At 46.8% G+C, this 19,197-nt stretch overlaps 1 protein-coding gene across 2 annotated transcripts in view; it reads right to left on the reverse strand.

Moving 5' to 3' along the window:
• The window catches only part of ARHGEF2 (Rho/Rac guanine nucleotide exchange factor 2), a 169,813-nt gene that overhangs the window by 129,259 nt on the left and 21,357 nt on the right, over window positions 1-19,197 (reverse strand). The window contains exons 1-2 of one of the 2 annotated variants that reach the window (XM_084823679.1): window positions 18,285-18,625; window positions 3,612-3,940 (exon numbers count right to left, since the gene is read on the reverse strand). In XM_084823679.1, coding sequence (XP_084679805.1) covers window positions 3,612-3,904 — 293 coding nt within the window. In that variant the 5' untranslated portion in view covers window positions 3,905-3,940; window positions 18,285-18,625. Of the gene's footprint in view, window positions 1-3,611; window positions 3,941-18,284; window positions 18,626-19,197 lie in introns of those variants that run through there. The other variant, XM_084823678.1, reaches the window with a different exon arrangement.

Genomic DNA, 19,197 nt, shown 5'->3' on the forward strand with positions numbered 1-19,197 from the left:
AAAAGACTGTCCCCACCAACAATCATGTGTGTGTGTGTGTGTGTGTGTAGAAAGAGAGACAAAGACAGATTGTCCGGTTTATGGGAACCAACCTCGGAGCCAGCACTCCTAGGTCGGTTCCCAGAAACCGTCTCCCAGCCCCCGCGCCTACCACCTTGTTCGTCCCTGACTCCGCACTCATAAGAGCAGAGCGGAGCACGGGAAAGGGGGTGTTCCTGGGGATGGGGAGGGGATGGTGGAAACATCATTCCAATGCTTCCTATGTGCCATCCGGCCTCCCCCCCCCGCCCACTCCAACCCGCCCCGGCTAGAAAGCCAAAATCGGCCATCTAGCCACTAATGCAGAGCAGCCAGATTGCGGAGGAGAAGATCCCCTCCGCACTCCGCCCATCCTGCATTGGATAGTCAGTCGCCTCTGAGTTTGGAGGCGGCTGACTATCCCCATTGGATCACGCCCCAAAACATCATATGCATCAATGTTTCAGTATCTCCAGAATCAAAAGGTTAGAGTCTTAAAGCAATGGCTATTCCTCCATATCGCCCTTCTAACAATTGAGACCACACCACATTAAACCTCTCCAGTGTAAAAACCACACAGTATTTTAGGACAGTCTAAATACTGAGCACTTTGGCAACATGTTAGGAAGTCAGCTGATGAACTAAAGGTGAACAAACAGTTAGCTTGTTCCAACTGGTTCTGTCTCCCTATAACCTGAATTCTCTGCCAAATTAAAAATACAGCTTGCGATCATTCCATTGTAAGCATAAATACTGGTGAAAAACCAACCATGTATAATAACTACGGAATAGCTTTTTTCCAGTTAGATGCATAAGAATTGATTAGTCTGGTAGGCAAATGCACTAATTGAGTCACTCGAACAGAGATGTAGCCACTAACACAGCATCTGTTTCCAAACAATGCTTGCTACTGAACATAATCCTATTTCTAGATTTAAAGCAGTATTTACCATGCATCTTGGGAGTCCCATGATTTTCCTTAAAAAGCCTGCCTGCAATTTTTCATAGTGATTAAGACTGTCAGTATAGCAAACTGATGCTCCATATAAAACCTGAGTAATCACCCTAGCCTGATAAACCTTACAGCTGGGACATACTTGCCTCCTTCAGTATAAAAGAAGCAAAGGATGGTGCTCAAACAATGACTGGCCCTAATTAATGAATATTTCCTTTGGATAGCCCACTTAAGGGAGGAATGAAAAAACAAACCCAAGTACTTTAATGATCAAACTTGTTCAATGTCCTGTCCATTTAACTGCCATTTGTATTTAGGTTTTCTCTTTGAAAAAAACCATCACCTTGGTTTTCCCATAGTTAATGGCCAATGCATTTATTTCACAATATTCTACTTTTTGTTTTTCAGTACACCTGTTAAACCTGGCCTTCACTTGGATAACAAAGCCGCATCCGCGGTGTTGGAATTTTCTGAGACGCCAACTTAGGGTGATGAGATTCAGCTGCAGCGAGAAATGTGGATAGATCTGAGAGAGATAAACGACAGAGCAGGGGAGCAAGAATATTGCCCTGTCTAACCCCTTTAGTATTTGGGATAGTGCAATGTACCTGTAACTTGAGCACGCTCCGGGAGAGAGCGCAGGACAGGAAGGCCTGGCGTGCTATGGTCCACGGGGTCACGAAGAGTCGGACACGACTGAACGACTGAACAACAACAACAATGTACCTGTGCAGTAGAACCCTGGTAAGGTGCTTTTATTAAATACAAGAGTTGCCCTTCCATTTGTAAGGTGTGCAATTTATCCCACAAGAATTGGTGAGATACAGAGTTGAAAGTCCCTCTTAGATTCACAAAAACTACAAACAGCTTCCCATTGTCAAACTGTGAATACTTTTCGGCAAGCTGTAATAAAGTCAAGCAATGATCCACAGCGGATCATCCAGCTTTCAACCAATTTATTCATCTCCAGTCGCCTTAGAACCATGGATCCAACCCTTCAGTTTCAAACACAGATACAACACGTAGAAGCTTCCCAATCACAGATAACAATCTGGGCAGTAGTGAGAAGGGTCTCTCTCATTTTTTTACATACAGGCACCATCATTGCTTTCTGCCAAATTACAGGTACATTCCCAAAGTTAGCTGTTATGGTGAAAAGTGCTGCCAAAAGAGGAATTCCCCGCCCACTTGGTGGTACTTAAAAATAAACAAATGGGATGGCAAAAATATTGGCCACTGCAATGGGCATTGGATATGTCACTACCGACTTCAAAAAACACACCCCTTAAACAGACGTAAGAACAGCATGAAGGGCACACCATGGATGGAACATAAAGAAAACACACAACAGCCCTCAACAGTGTGGAAAATCAAGTGCAATTCTGCTTGTATCTTACAGAGAAAGAGCAACTATTCTTTAGCGCAAGGAACCATCCATTCAGAAGCACCCTTAGTGTTTGTTTTATTTATTACATTTCTATACCACTCAATAGCCAAAGCTCTCTGGGCAGTTCACAGCCATTCATGTTCCTGAGCATGGACTAAAAAAACATGTGCGCTACAGCACAGACGCATCTGTTTCCCAGAGAGTTCTCTTCTAGAGGCCGCAAGGACAGCCCCGAACCCTGACGATGCCAGCAGCTCAACAAAATTTGAGCAAGGCATGCCCAGAAGGCAGCAGCGATTTTCCAGGGCTATGGATTAGAAAATAGAAGCTGCGCCTGGTAAAGCGTGCAGTTGGGGTTTATGCTTCACAACCATAAAGCAAGAAAGATTACTTTAAATGAAAGCTTGAGAAACAGTGCACGAAGCGAGGGTGGAAGTATGGAACACATTCCGCCCTGCCTGGATCGCTTTTCCTGAGTGAGGTCAGCCTTCGGTCTGGACACAGATCTGGCATGGTTTTCCACTCAGGGTCAAGCCCCAGCACCACCCTGGTCATAAATTTCATCTCCCCACCCCTGCCAACGTCGCTGTGTTCTGTTTAGCTTTCAGAAGAGTCAAAGGGCTCATCAGACACAGAGCTAGCTGGCCTGCTGGCAGAACCCTAACGCCTATTAAATCCGGCAGAAACCCTACCTACTGCCACAGATTTGCAACCCAGGAACCAAAGCATTGTCCAGCTACCATAAATCAGGAAGGCAAGGTGCTGAAAGGGAGAGATAAAGGGGGAACAAAAGCAGCAGAGGCTGATGGGATAGGGGGAAAAGGACACAGGACATCCAAAATCTGCATCACAGGCAGCAATCCTGATCACTTCCAGCAGAATCCATGTATCTAACTGTCACTAGATGAGAGCCAACTGCGCAGATTAGAACAGTACACAGACGCTCTATTGCAAAAGACCACCAGCACCCTTTGCTGCAGCCATTTCCTTTGGAGAAGAAAATACTTTAGATTCCAAATGGGAACACCCTGAGCCGCAGCACAGCCCCTTATAAAATCAGCTTTGCAAACAACTCCACACAAGTTACTAGTCCTCAGTCCACCGTCACCTATGTTTGTAGAACATCAAAAGCTTAAAGAAAAAGAGGGAACCAACACTCCTCGTTTCCTGTTTGATCACCTCGAGACAAAATTCCCACTCACCACAGAAGACCAGATGCATGCCTGAGTATATTTAATTACTACGGTTTACCTTCGCTGATCAAAATCTGGGTCATCTTCAAGCACCTTCCCTGGCTCCCAGCTGTGTCTTCGGAAGGAGTCATACATGTGAGCAGAGCCCCTCAAGTCACCTGACCTGCGCATATGCACACGCAGAAAGCGACTGTCGGCATCCTCCTCTTCCTCTTCCGTTGCCTCCCAGTCTTCTGCCAAAGGTGAGCTGGGCTCCACAGCCGACAAGCAACGACGTTTCTGGACCAGCGGAGGCTGCCGGACACATTCACAGGGATTCAGGATGAGCTCAGCAGAGGCAGTGCCATTCATCCTTTGGGGAGGTTGTGGATCCAGAGGACAGAAAGGCTTTGTGGAAAGGAAAGGGGGTTGGGGAGACAGACAGACAGACAGACAGACAGACAGACAGACAGAAAGAAAGAAAGAGGAGGTTGTTAATATATATATATATTTATAAGGCCAGCCGTGCCAAAATGGCCACACAGTTTTACTCCCCTGCAAGCCCACTGTCACTTGGAGTAAAAGAAATAAAAAGTTCTAACTTTGCAAATATTCCCTACCTGATCACACATTTATGAGCCCCCTACTCAGGCATATGAGTACAGAGCCAACATAAAGCGGTGGGGGCTAGGATCGGGCCCGCTGGCCCTGCCCTGACTTTCTACATTGATCAGATCATAGGCACTGTTCAGAAAATCCAGCACAGGACCACAGGCACAATCCTGTTCTACACTTTGTTGTCTGAATGTCACTTTACTCACCCATCTACAGGCTAATCTAAGGTGTAATCATACACACTGGCACAACCATTTTTGCAAAGCAAGAAGACCGTTTTATATATACACCAGCAGCTTTATTATCTACACCAAGGGGGATGCCCAAAATCAATACTTATTTCATTTGTTTTTATTTTAAGCATTTTTAGGCTGCTTTTCCAGACAAAGTCATGTCTAGGCTGCGTACAACACTATAAACCACAAAACTGAAACAACAGTATTCAAACTTTTAAAATTACAAAAATCCAAAGATAAGCGTAACAACATTTTAACATATAAAGCATTCAGCATAACATAATTAACATAAACCCCAACAGTAAAAGCCAATTAGAACAGATAAGTCTTCAAAGCCACCAAGACTGAAAGGGGCCAATCGTACATCCCTTGGGAGGGAGTTCCACAGAGTAGGGGCCACTACTGAGAAAGCCGTGTCCCTAGTAGCCGCCTATCTAATTGGCGAGTCTCTGATACTGAACTCAAGGCATGGGCGGGTTCATACAGGTGCAGTCCTATATACGCCTACTAAACACTACTTAAAATGATTCTAAACCAATTTAACTGTTGCAGATGCTGCCTCTGTTTCCCAAAGGATTCAGAGAATTCAACCTTCACAGAAATGTCTTTGTGAAAAAACTTCTGCTACAACCTCAACGGTATTTGAATTCTTAGGTTTCCTTGGTAGGGTGTCGGAGTCCCAACCTTGTTCGGTCGGTGGGCACATTTGGAATTTTGAGAGTGTCTTGGGCACTCTCACAAAAAGGCTGCCGTGGGGCGCCTTGCCTATTCATTAAATGGCTGTCACGGCATGGGACCACAGTACCTGACAGAACACCTCTCCTGGCATGAACTGACCCACAAACTACGCTCTGCATCTAAGGCCCTCCTCCGGGAGCCTCCGCCGAGGGAACCTTGGAGGGCAGCAACAAGGGAGAGGGCCTTCTCAGTGGTGGCTCCCCATTTCTGGAATAATCTCCCTGACAAGGCCCACCTGGTGCCGACATTGTCATCTTTTTGACGCCTGGTTAAAACTGCCCTCTTCTCTCAGGCATTTGGCAGCATATAATGAGTCTCTTGATTGTCTCCGGATTATTGTTTTTATTTTAGATATATGTTGCTGTTGTGTGTGTTATGTGTCCTATGTTATTACGTGAATGGTTTTATATTTTACGTAATGTATTTTAATGGTTTTAAAATTTTGTGACCCGCCCAGGCAGCTTCGGCTGTGGGGTGGTATAGAAATATAATACATGAATGAATGAATGAATGAATGAATGCCATGGTGGACATGGCTGGTCACAGAACACTGATTTTCCAGAAGGCAAACCGATGAGATGAAAATAAAAGTAACTTGCCATGAACCTACATGCAATGCAGAGGTAGAGTCTGAAAGAAATGCAAAAAACATTCTTTTGAACCCAAATAAAGTTGGCACTGCAGGGCAGCACCTCGTTCTGCCAGACTCCCATTAAATATTAGTATTATTATTATTATTAACAACAACAACTACTACTACTACTCATAAAATAAAAATCAGGAGGGGCAGTGAGCCTGGTGGGCGCCAAGAGTTTCCGGGGCACATTGACACCCACAGGCACCATGTTGGAAACCCTGCTGTTAGGGCATGTGGCTTCTCCCCGAAAGGATCCTGTGGATTATTGTTCTTATACAAGGATCCTTGGGACAATCACTGACACAGAAGTACCTTCACAACACGATAGTTCCAGAGCTGATTCCATTTTTTTTTAAATCCCTCGGGTGACAACCTTACAAAGGCCATCAAAACCTTTCCCTCACACCCATGGCTGACACTGGCCATTCGGCCAGCCTCATAACACTTAGGCAGACCTTACTCAGGTCAAGTTGGTGAGGCTAGAGTTCATGTTCTACTGTATTTTAATTGTATTTTTAATGTGAACCGCTTAGGGATTTCAATATATTAAAGGCACAATCCTATGCAGGCATACCGAGAGCTGCAGGCCTTTGTTCGGTCTAAACGAACATAGAATAAACAAATATTCTAAATAATAATAATAAAAAATAACAGAAAAAAGGCCTACAACTCCCAGCATGGCTGGCTCAGGCATACCGAGAGTTGCAGGCCTTTTTTCGGTCTAAACGTACATAGAATAAACAAATATTCTAAATAACAATAATAAAAAATAACAGAAAAAAGGCCTACAGCTCCCAGCATGGCTGGCTCAGGCATACCGAGAGTTGCAGGCCTTTTTTCGGTCTAAACGAACATAGAATAAACAAATATTCTAAATAATAATAATAAAAAATAACAGAAAAAAGGCCTACAACTCCCAGCATGGCTGGCTCAGGCATACCGAGAGTTGCAGGCCTTTTTTCGGTCTAAACGAACATAGAATAAACAAATATTCTAAATAATAATAATAAAAAATAACAGAAAAAAGGCCTACAGTTCCCAGCATGGCTCGCTCAGGCATACCGAGAGTTGCAGGCCTTTTTTCGGTCTAAACGAACATAGAATAAACAAATATTCTAAATAATAATAATAAAAAATAACAGAAAAAAGGCCTACAACTCCCAGCATGGCTGGCTCAGGCATACCGAGAGTTGCAGGCCTTTTTTCGGTCTAAACGAACATAGAATAAACAAATATTCTAAATAATAATAATAAAAAATAACAGAAAAAAGGCCTACAGCTCCCAGCATGGCTGGCTCAGGCATACCGAGAGTTGCAGGCCTTTTTTCGGTCTAAACGTCCATAGAATAAACAAATATTCTAAATAACAATAATAAAAAATAACAGAAAAAAGGCCTACAGCTCCCAGCATGGCTGGCTCAGGCATACCGAGAGTTGCAGGCCTTTTTTCGGTCTAAACGTCCATAGAATAAACAAATAAACAAATATAAACAAATAAATACTGACTTTTCTTTAAAAAATATAAAATAAGAGCAAAAGAAAGGCAGCTCTAAGAAATAATCTTTCTTTCCTTGAAAGTATCATACTCAATATATTTAAAAAAAAAATCAAATGCACGAGTGGGGTGGGGGGCTGAGTTTAGCAGACCTTTTACACATCCCCTTTTTAGAGTCGGCACGTGCCAGGAACAGGAACCCTTTTCCTAAGAAACCATTCTTGAAATTAGGGTGCAAAGCGGCCCTAATTTTGCACAGATATTTTGCCCTTGATAAGCAGTCTGCATACCTGAATAGATGGTACCGGCCATCTATTCAGGTATATATGAAGCCAGTTAAGATCAGAAAAAAAGCATTCAAAACTGGCCAGGCCAGCAAAACCTGCTTAAATGCGGTTCTAGGCTAGACCGCAGCGCAGCGCACTTAGGAGGAAATGCAGCTGGCTGAGGTGAAACTGGAATCTACCCCATTCCCTGTCAAGGCAACAGCAGTTCCCCTTTCCGACTGAGAATGGTTTAAAAGGCAAGCCCAAAATGGCCTTGCTTTGCTACGGCGATGCAAAGTGGCCCGGCTGCGGCCATCCTCAAACATTTGTCGAAAAGCGCAGGCGCACACCAAAATATGGTCAGACTTAATCACCTCCTCTCTAGCAAGGCTCCTGGGCCTTTATCGGATGCGCAGCATGCAGAAATTCAAGTTTAGGAGAAAGCTGCATCGGTTGAATTTCTGCCACGAGGATGTTAGAGGCACCGAAGCTCTGGCAGGGAAGGCCCAGGGAAGGGGGAGGAGAGTGGAAGATGGGGACTCTAAACCAGGATCAAACCCAAGATGTCCTCACATGCGGAAGAAAGCCGAGCGCACATACCGGCGTTCAAGGAGGGCCAGTGACAGAGCACTGGACAGAGTCTTCCACCAAAGGCGGGCTGCCCTTTTTCTGCCATGAGACAAGATATAAACCAGGGAAATAATAAGGTTGCCCTCTTTTATTATAAGAGGGCTTCTATGCGTGCCACAGGTTCACGACGGGCAGAAATTCACCACTGCAAGTCCATGCCTAACCAAACTAGAGTGGCCGGGTAGCCGGCCAGATGGGCAGCTAATAAATCAAATTCATTCATTCATTCATTTCATTTCATTTCATTTCTATACCGCCCAATAGCCGAAGCTCTCTGGGCGGTTCACAAAAATTAAAACCAAACAGCACACAATAAAACAATTTAAAATATATAGAACACTAAAACCACAATATAACAATACAACCTCAATAAAACCTAGCAGCAGTGCAGGAGTTTAAAATACAGATTTAAAACAGCAAAGCTAAAAGTTTAGAAAGCTAAAATGCTAAAATGCCTGGGAAAATAAAAAGGTCTTCACCTGGCGCCGAAAGGAATACAATGTAGGTGCCAGGCGAACCTCACTAGGGAGCTCATTCCAGAGCCGGGGTGCCACAGCCGAAAAGGCCCTCCTCCTAGTAGCCACCCGCCTCACTTCCTTTGACAGCGGCTCACGGAGAAGGGCCGCTGAGGATGATCTTAAGGTCCGGGCAGGCACATATGGGAGGAGGTGATCCTTCAGGTAACCTAAATACATAAACTACATCTGTTGGATTTCTGCCTGCACACAGTTGTTAAACGCTTAGGAGCCTTGCCAGAAAAAAAGGTGGCAACCCTAGCAAATAATGTGGCTTTGTGGGAGGAAACTGGGTCAAAAGAAAACTGCACGTGTATATAAGATGTGGATATGTGAATTTAAACGGACAAGCGTGTAATTTTATGTAAAGCTGTTAAAGCTCCCTAACGAAGCTGGGCTCTCTTGAATGAAAACTCTTGAATTGGGTACTAATGGGAGGATCAATAGCTTCCTTGTAAATAGTCAGGTAAACCTATCCATTATGTTTATATATTATATTATTTAATTGTTGTAAACAAAGAGAGCTTTGACTATGGGGCGGTATAGAAATGTAATAAATAAATAAGTGCCCAGAAGTGGTTGGGTGCTCGTCTGGGGCTGGAGAATACAGATCCTCACAAACTGTTTCCTACGTTGGGGCCCAGCCCAAGGAAAAATGGAGAGAATATAAAGGTGGGAGTGCCACGGAGCATGCGCAGAGTACTGCCATCACCAAGTAACCACAAGCAGTCTTAAGAGTGGCCAAGTGTCCTCTTTTACAGAGGACATTCCTGTATCTGTCTGAAGGGCTGTTCGGTGTAGGGATAAAAAACCGTAAGAATTCTTGCCCATCAACCAAATGGCACCTGGGCAGCGGACCAGACAGGCAGGCACACAGGTCACCTGGTCTTGCCCACTATGGCGAGATATACTATATTTCTATTTAAATTATCATGCTTATTTTGACATTTGTATCTACACACATAAATTAGCAGACGCAATGTTTATGCAGATTTTGTGCTCTTTTTGGTGATATTTTTCCTCGCTCTTGGCAATTCATAAGCGGCCACCCTACGCACCCTGTGTACAGATGCAGGCCCCATCACACAGCAAGTGAACCAAGGACCGATATTAAACCATCACCTCCATCAGGGTGCCTTGTATGTTTTTTGCCTAGGGTACTTTATCAGGAAAGGAAGTGGAAAGAAGAAAAGAGGGGAAAGGAGAGGGGAGGGTTATTTTAAGTGTTTTCCCTCCACCGCTGACTTTAGTTACTTATTAAACGTGGATGGATTTCAGCAGAAGTGGGGTCTGTCTCCACTGGCAGGTGCCGAAGTGTCTGGATGGCAGACTAGGGACACAGCAAAGAGCCCCCTTACTGTTCGGATAACATTCATCGGGGCCAGGCAGGACAGGGAAACAGGATACCAATAGGATGGCACTTTTCGATAGATCATAGCAGAAGGGAGAACGACCCAGATTAGGTTAAAGACATCTGCAGATACAAGCCAGGCCCCTGCATCAACCCACAGCGGAGCTGTTCACACAACACACTAACCCACACTCGGTGGTTGAGTGCGGGCTGTTGTTGAACCATGGGCTAGTCAGTGTGGTATAGTGGTGAGAGTGTTGGAGAAGCCGGGAGATCCAGGTTCTAGTCCCCACTCGGCCATGGAAGCTCACTGGGTGACTTTGGGCCAGTCACAGACTCTCAGCCCAACCTACCTCACAGGGTTGTTGTCGTGAGGATAAAATGGGGAGGAGGAGGAGTATGTACACTGCCTTGGGTTCCTTAAGGAGGAAAAAAGGTGGGATATAAATGTAATTAATTAATTAATTAATTAATGTTGTCTGAACCCAGGACATTTTCTGCAGGGTGGCTTGTTAACCACCCTGAACAACCCAACAACAAACCATGGCCCTGTTCAGAAATGAAAGGAGAAAGGGTGGTTAGGGTAACTATGGAGCAGGGAGGGTTAGGCTAACCACGACGTGCGCACCCATCACATGACTTGGAATCGTGCAGCACACCATGGTTTACTTACCCATCCCCACTCCGCCGGTCATCCCAGCAGCTGTCACGCCGGGAAGTGATGTGTGCCGGTTGCTCCATTCATTGCTATGCGACGGCAACCATAGAATCTGGCCACACTGCCTAGAGTGTCACTGTCTCTATAATTGTCGCATTTTCTCATGGAGCGGCCATTTTTAACAACGGAGATCCTGCCACATGGCATGGTAAGCCACCCCGGCGTCCCTTAACCCTACTACAGAGGGGTGGTTAGCCAGGGTGGCTACCTAACTATCATGGTTGGGATCTTGACCCCACACACGACATGCTAAGCCACCATGGTTCGCTCAAAAATGGGAACAACGGTGGCTTAGTGTGATGTCTGAACAGGCCCCATGGGTTTTCAAAGTGCCTTCTTCGAGAAGAATAAGCCACACTGTATGGGTAACAAGCCAACCTGCCGAAAATGTCCTGGGTTCAGACAACACGCTAACCAACAGTTCAACAAACAACCCATGGTTCAACAACAACCCACATTTCACCACTGTGTGTGGGTTAGCATGTTGTGTGAACCCAGTTAGAATCTTCAGGCAGTTGCTCTGGGGGCCCAGAACCCCAGTGGGGCCCTCTACTGGTGCCTGCCCTGTACTCCCCTTTGAAAAAGCATCTGAGGCCAAGGGTTGCCAGTTTAATTTCCTGAAGTGTGTAAAGTGACCCTACACTGGGATAACTGGGAGGAACTGAAATAGTAACTTCCAGATAGGGTGGCTACTTATGAACTGCCAAAAAAAAGAGAGAGGAAATACATCACCAAAAAAAAATAAAAAAAAGGAGTGATTTGCATAAACTTTGCTTATACTAAACTTATATGTATAGATGCACATTTAGAAATAATTATTATAATTTAAATCAAACACAGTACATCTCGCCCTAGTGTGGAAGACCGTGGCCAGGTGACCTGTGTGTATTGCTCAGTCTGCTTTCTGGGGGCTGTTGAAGGGCAATTTCGAGACTCCCTCTTCCTTCTGATGGTCTCTGTCTTTATGCCAGACTTGGACTGGACAGCCCTTCAAATTGAGGACAGTCCTCTGCAAAAGAGGACAGATGGCCACCCCACAACCCAGCTGGTGAATGCTCCTGTCACATAAGCCGGAGAACATCCACTGATGGTAGAAGGGGCCCACACAGCGGGGGGGGGGGGCTTTGCCCCAGGACCACTGAATCCGCTGCCCCTGATAAAAGCAAGTGCTACGTTTGGTCATCTAACATGATCACAGCTGTCTTATCAATTGATTCGTATCGCCCCATCAAAACGCATCACCGACATTAAAGCCCGTCCAATATCACACACTAGCGTGGCCAAGAAACACAACCCAGGATATGGCTCTGCAGGTAAGAGTAAGGTTGATTTTCAGTGACCGGGGGTATTGGCAAAAGGGGGCAGTTTGAGCCTCGGCCCCAGTGGTGCCCCGATTTAAGCCCGTTATTTCCCCCTCTGTGGGAAAACTATCACCATCCACTCCTATGGAGCAAAGGAGACAGACAACAAACGTACCCTCCAGTCCTAAAACTGGGCGGCTCAGCCCTCGCAGACAGAGATCTCCCCACCCCCACCAGGAGATCCTATACCAGAGAAGGCGTCCACATACAACCGATGCCGGCTGCAGTTTTTTAAGGGTCTTTGGGCAATACATCCCCCATGGGCCCCCTCTCTCAGTGAGTCCCCCTTCTCACCACCATCGTCCCCAGCTGCTCTTGCCTCACAATTTCTTTCTCATCACTAATACCCCTTGCTTGTAGGCCGGGGCATCTGCCGCTCCTCCTCCTCACCACCACTGTTGCCTGGGCCGGAGCGAGAGGCAGGGGAACAAGCAGGTTGCAGTGGGGAACAGGAGGAGCAAGTCCAGGGGACTCTCGTCAGTGGGCCCCTGGTGTGGGCCCTTGGCAGGGGCCCGAACATGCCTACACTTGACACCAGCCCTGTGACACAACCTGTTCTAATGACGGGTGTTTTTCAAATCACTAAATATTTATAGGTGAACCTACCGGGCCCTAGGCACTGTAGATAAATAAAAATAAGCAGGTTCCCCCAGTAAGCCTGGGACTGGCAATGTAATCACTAGCAAATTAAGCATGGAAATCCAAAGGAAGACTTCGGAATGTTCAACATAAATTTATGAAGGACTGGCACATCGATGCCTGCCGTTACAGTGGGGAGCATGTGCATGTATTGCACACACTGTGCACACTTCCTAGAGGATCTCTGGGAAAGCCAGGCCACTCTGCGTCAAGGGCTCCTTCACACGGAGCTTTTGTCCTGCGATTGAGATTGTGCCTTCACGGAAGTTTGCGGGCTCTTTACACGACACCAGGATCATTCAAGGCGTCTCCTGCACTAAATGCCCTTTGTTCCGTTTTTAAATAGATCGCAGATCATGAGCTATCAAATTACCCCGTTGTGTTGCGCTTCAGTTTCCTTCGTGAAAAGAGTAAAAGCATCGAGAAGAGGAGCGAGATCAGTGAAAGAGAATGGAAGGCTCAGATACAGCGGGAAGCGGGTGGGGGGAAAAGGGAGCGCATGAAAAAGAGAGTCGTCGTGATCCTGCATTTAAAATGGAAGCAGAAAGCCCCGTTTTAAATGCAGGATTTTACGCTGGTGTAGAGATGCCCCAAGAGTGGGGGACAAGTGCAACGCAGTCTCCAAACATCACATTTCCCATAGGAGTGACCGGGGACTACTATCTTGAATGGAAAAAAGTAAAGGGGTGCACCAAAGGACAGCATGGGGGGCTAACACTGCTTGCCGCCGCCGGTTGACCCCACAGCCATTGAGAATCAAGCCCCACCTCTTCATCTGCATAGCCCCACCCCTGGGTTCCATTCCTCGGTCACAACAGATCGGGGTGGGGAACTGGCAACATCTGGAATTCCCCGCTGCTGCACTAGAGTGTGATGGGGTTGGGGGCATTTCCACACCAGCCTAGCTGGTGTACCTGGCTCCTGGACACTCAAGGCCAAATTACATGTGAAAGAGAAAACCCGGTAGGACAAACCAGACAGATGGAAGGTTCCTAGTGCCATTAATCAGAAGGCATTATGAAAGGGTCATGGCTCAGTAGCAGAGCGCCTGCTTTGCATGCGGAAGGTGCCTGGTTCGACCCCCAGCATCTCCAGGTAGGGCTGGAAAAATTCCTGCCTGAAACCCTGGAGAGCCGCTGCTGCCGGTTAGTGTTGACAATACTGCGCTAGATGGACCCAGGGTCTGACTCAGTATAAGGCAGCTTCCTATGTTCCTATTATTTGAGAGAGCTCCATCTCCCATACAGGCCGCCCCAGTCTTTACATTCTGAGACGGAAGCCTTGCTCAATGTACTGCGGCCTATTGATATTCATTTGGCCATGGTGTGGAGCACGGCCTTCTCTATTGTGGCACCCACCAGATGGAATCATCTCCCCAGTGAGATCAGGTAGGCTCCTAGTTTGGAGTGTTTCCGCCATCAACTTAAGGCACATTTGTTTGCCCAGCAGTTTCCTGACCACTGGAATTGCCAAGTACCCCTGGTTATGTTAATTAGATTTTCTTGTGTTATTACTGTTTATTGTTTTGTTGATTGCTTTTATGGTATTTTATCACGTTTTTATCTTATGAACCGCTTTGGGATTGTTTTAAAAGAGGGAAAATACAGAAATCTTCTGAAATAAATAAATAGTAATTATTCCAGCTTTCCCCCCATAACGGATTTTCTGCAATAAGAAAAAGGCAGAAGCGGCGGGAAAACACAGGAGGGTTATAAGTGGAAGACAACAACATCTGGACCCACCATAAACTTCCATGAATGAGGCAGAGTGATGGTGTGATAAAAACCCTTGTCTGGAAGCACCCTAACAGCAGCTTTCGGGGGAAGGGGAATTCAAATCACGCAAAGAGCAGAGGGGAAGGGGTAACCCGTTCCCTTCCCCAAAGCTCCACAACTGCTTTCAAGGTTTCTAAAAATATGTTGGGAGATGCTATCACAGATCTCCTGCCCTATGTAGTCTGACCCAAAATTTCAGCACGAGTGAAAGAAGCACAGCTCTTAACAGGACCCAAAATATTTTAATCACTATGCTTTATCAAGCCCGGCGAGGAAGGGGGCTTCGTGGTTTTAGGTCATTTCTCCACCGGGAAAGATTTTATTCTTGTTAGAAAGGAAAGATCTTTTGTGCAGCCATGCATGGCACAAAAACTGAGCACTGCTCCAGAGGCGGCCATCATAAAGGCCTGCTCAAACATTCTTTTTGGCTTTGATCTTGCACTTAAAGGGCTTTTCACCCACCGGAGGTCAGTTTGGGATCAGAGCATTGGAGGGACTTTGTCCCCCACAACAACCCATCCGGATGCGCCGGTGAGGTGGGGGTGGATGGAGACAGCGCTCAAGTCAAACTCTGCAGCATTTGCTCATCAGCTAAACACACCAAAAGGTTTCATCTGTTTGTTTTTATGCTATGTTTTCATGAAGATTCTGTTTCTAATCTGGACTGTATTGTTAGCCACCTTGAGTGCCATTTTTGACGGAAAGATGGGCTGGAAATAAAATAATGAGTAAATAGAGGTGGTAGCAGGCTCATTTCTCACAAAACGTTTGGACAGGATTAGAGACTTGCTTTTTTTAAAAAAATTATTAATTGAAAGCTAGGAATATGGGTTTGCTAGATTAAACCGTGGTTAACCTGGCCATGTTAACCACTTGGTGGGCGGGTGTGGAATTAGGGAGCCAGTGGAGAGAAGCTTCACACCACTGTGGCCTCGATCCAATTTGTGGGGGCCCACGGCTGCTTTTAAGCTTTGGGGAGGATAAGACATCAGGGTGATATCCAGTCACAGATCCTTTGCATCTCATCTAGCTTGTCTCAGTGGACTCCATCCGCTTAGAGCAACGGGTGTGTGCAAACCAAATACATTTCTCAAGCCAACTGCATCTTTGGGGTGCTCTGTCCAACGTGAATGTGGCAGCACTGTCGAAGCGATAGACCCCATGCCCGCTGTGGGGACCCAGCCAACGCCTGACTTTGCCACCGTCCGGAGATGGCGCCCGAGACACCGTGTGCTCTCCGTATGAGCCATATTGTATCACTAACTCATGGACACTTTGGAAGGAGAGGGACCTCAGCCACGCCACATCCGGTGGGATTTCTGGAGAAGAAGTGTCGTGCCTTGTCCTCCACGCCACACTGATGGCGTCATATATATATCACTCCAGCATGCGTACTTTGTAAACAGGGAATCCCTTCTTCCTAACAAGTGGTGCCCACGTTAGAATCTGACTGTGCAGGAGGAAACTGCGGGGATATGTAGAAGATACACTTTTAGGTCCTGGTGTACTATCCAGTGAATGGAACGTGGTCCAAGGAATATGGAAAGTAAGGGCCAAATTAGATTGGATGCTTAGATACGTGTAGGGTTTTATTTTCCCTGGCATTTTTTGTTTGTTAAAGTGTGTAGCCATGGAGGCTGCAAGGTGCAGCGGAAAACCAACAAGGGTTGGAGGGGCTTCTTGGCCCTTTCCCCTCCACTGGCTTTTCTGCTCAAATCCCCCCCCCCCTGCTGTTTTCTCCACCTCCCATGAGCAAAAGAAATGGGTACTCTTGTTTAATGCATCCCTACATTTATGGATCAGGTTCAACCCCAGAGTCCTCCATTGCCAGCCAGGGCTCACCTCTTGGAACACGTGATAAGAAATTTAATAAAAAATAAAAATAAAGTGCCTCTGAGCATGTGCAGGGCAACTTCCCCCTACTACTGACTAATCAAAGCTGAGGTTGCAACATTAATCTTACAAATTACTCAGACCAATCGATTAAAAACATTTCACGGACCTCGTCCCCAATTAAGCAGGCAGCAAATAGGCAGATATATAAAATGCGAGAACTTACAAAAACTGCAGATGGCAGGCACCACCTTAGAAGAGGCATTCTCCCCTTATCTCAAACAAGGAGAGCCTGTGTGAGAGATAAGGGCCAAAGTAGACAAGACACCATTCACGCAATAAGCGATTCTGTGAATTTTTAAAAGTCGTGCGTTGCAGGTGCAGGGCTCTGATCCAGATTGCGAGCCAGGAGGGGCGGGGGGGGGGAGGAATAAGTTGGCTTTAACACTTTGCCCCATGCACAGTCCCAATCCAGATCAGGCCCCTTACACCTGCGATTTACTTTAAAGAGAGAAAAAAACTGTTGACTAATTGCATTGAAGGTATTGTGTATAACTTGGGCCCTTAGATGATGACACGTGCATGCACTACCCGAAAACAAAGAATTACTTTTCCCTCCCCTGTAGCATTGCTTTATTCATAAGCAAAGGTATACAGATTTAAAATCAATGCATTAACTAAAATCAACAAAAACTCGTATGATTAAAGAAAATTCACAGTGCAGTCCTATGGTCTACTCAAAAGTAAGTCCCATTGAGTTCCATGCACATCCCCAGGGATGTGCATATAGGATTGCAGCTGGAATTGATTTAATCAAGCCACAGCCCTGGACGAATTCCCAGATCTCTGGAATTAAGCATCTTGCTTTCATCAAGGATGCTTGGCCCAAAATGAAACAGCATCTGGGGATACCTAAGCACACCGGCTCACAGAGCACTTCCAGACAGAGGGGTCCTAGTGGTAACAATCAGAAGGCGTGGTGCAGCTATTCCATCTTTTCTTCCTTAATGGAAGGACTTCCATCAGAAAAAAGACAGAAGGAGTGGTGGGGAAACACAGGGTGGGCTAGGGGTTACAAGTGGATGGCGCCAACATCAGGGACCCCCCCCCCTTCACGTTTGTGAATGAGGAGAGGTGTTGTAGGCACTATAAAAGATTCAGTGCCCAGGCCAGTAGGACACACATCTGCATAAACTCTGCATATTACATGGACGTATGCACTTTTAAAAATAATTACATGGATTTATTTACATTTCACAGAAGGCAAAGCCAGCCAATTAATTTCCCAGCCAAATAAAATTCTCACTCTACTCCAGATCATCCTGGAACCAAAGAGGGGGGGGGGAATCTAAGTTTAATTGTGATCCAGGGAGAGATGGGGGGGGGGATGATGCAACAGCATGTGAGGGGGGGTGGAGTTAACCCTTCCCTCCCCAGCTGCAATTCCTCTTGAAACTCTGTCCCCGCATTGCAATTCAGCTAAGAAAACAACATTCCATTGGGCACTCAGGGCTCTGGGGAATAGATCTGTGGCCAGGCCTCATGGGTCCTGGCTCAGCAGCACCCCTGTGAATGAGACAGGATGAGTGCACCATAAAGGCGCCGTCTGGAAGCTCCCATGCTCAGGCCTTGGCTCCCTGCTCGCCTCTCTTGGTTGCAATCCACGCCTCTTCCTTCCTCCCCTCGCCTGTTCTTCCCACCACAGCGCAAGGATAAAATAAAATAAAAATGGCAAGCACCTCAGGGCAGGGGGCTGGCCTTTGGCTCTTCGGAAGCACCCACATCTGTGCAAAGTGCTGCGTGACTCAATAGCCCATGCCTCTCACCGGTTACAGGGCCCAGTTGCCAGGCAGACCTGAGCTCCCAGCACCTCCTCGCCTTTTCAGGATCAAGCACTGGTTCCCCACACGCCCACACTCACACCGGTGTCCACCCTGGCTCACCTGCCGAGCTCCTCTCCCGCCAGCGTCTTGCGCTGCCAACGCGAGCCTGGCCTTCCTGTGGAGCGTTCGAGATAGGAACGGAAACAGGGTGACCTCAGCTTCTTTCCTGTTTTCCCTTTATTTTCCCAGGCACAGTCAGCTGGCGGGTGGTTCCCTCCTTCATGCCTTATCTCCTGCAACATCAGCACTAAATCGTCCTGAAGGTCAGGGAGCCAACTTTCCAGATACAGAAGGTGGCGGGGAGGGAACGCCTCTCATTCGAGGCGAACCTCACAACAGAACTATTTCAGGGTCCCGGCTGGAAGGAAGCGTGGCCAAATGGCTCAAGCACTCAGGAAGGTGATGGCGGTTGGGAAACGGCCCCTGTCCACCCCACCGTCGGCCTCCTCCTCCACACTTCTGCCAGCCTTCCTCAACCATCCACTCTCCCAACCCTCTTCTCGTTCAAGTCCCTCCTCAAGATCTACTCCTTTTTCAAGACTGTTTCTCAGCTGCCTCAACCATTCTGAGTTTTAAAAAGTGGGGAGAGGAAGCCAGAGAAACAAGGAGCTATATTAGGGTGCAGAACCTCTTTCAGCCCAAGGGCCGCATCCCAGTGGTGGGGGAGGCCAGAGGGAAAAGGGGGCGGGGCTGAAGGCAAATGGGCAGAGCCGAAATATGAAAAAACACCAGCTTATGGTGGCTTAAGGCATTTACTGCCACTGATTAAGCCTTAAGAGAGGCATTTCAGCCTTTTAGAATGGGGGGGAAACGGCGCAAAAGCTCAGAAGCTGTGGTTGGGGCAAAGGGTGTGGAGCCGGGGCAAGGGGGCGTGGCCATCTGGGGAACCCTGGAGAGCTGGATTGGGACCCAGGAAGCTGGTTTCCCCCCACCCCAAGGTTAAATTATAGTTATTTCTAAATTTCCATCTAAG

Source organism: Heloderma suspectum, chromosome 17 (genome assembly GCF_057233095.1).
Source record: "Heloderma suspectum isolate Gila_16-S chromosome 17, 16-S_ref, whole genome shotgun sequence".
NCBI classification, from domain to species: Eukaryota; Metazoa; Chordata; class Lepidosauria; order Squamata; family Helodermatidae; genus Heloderma; species Heloderma suspectum.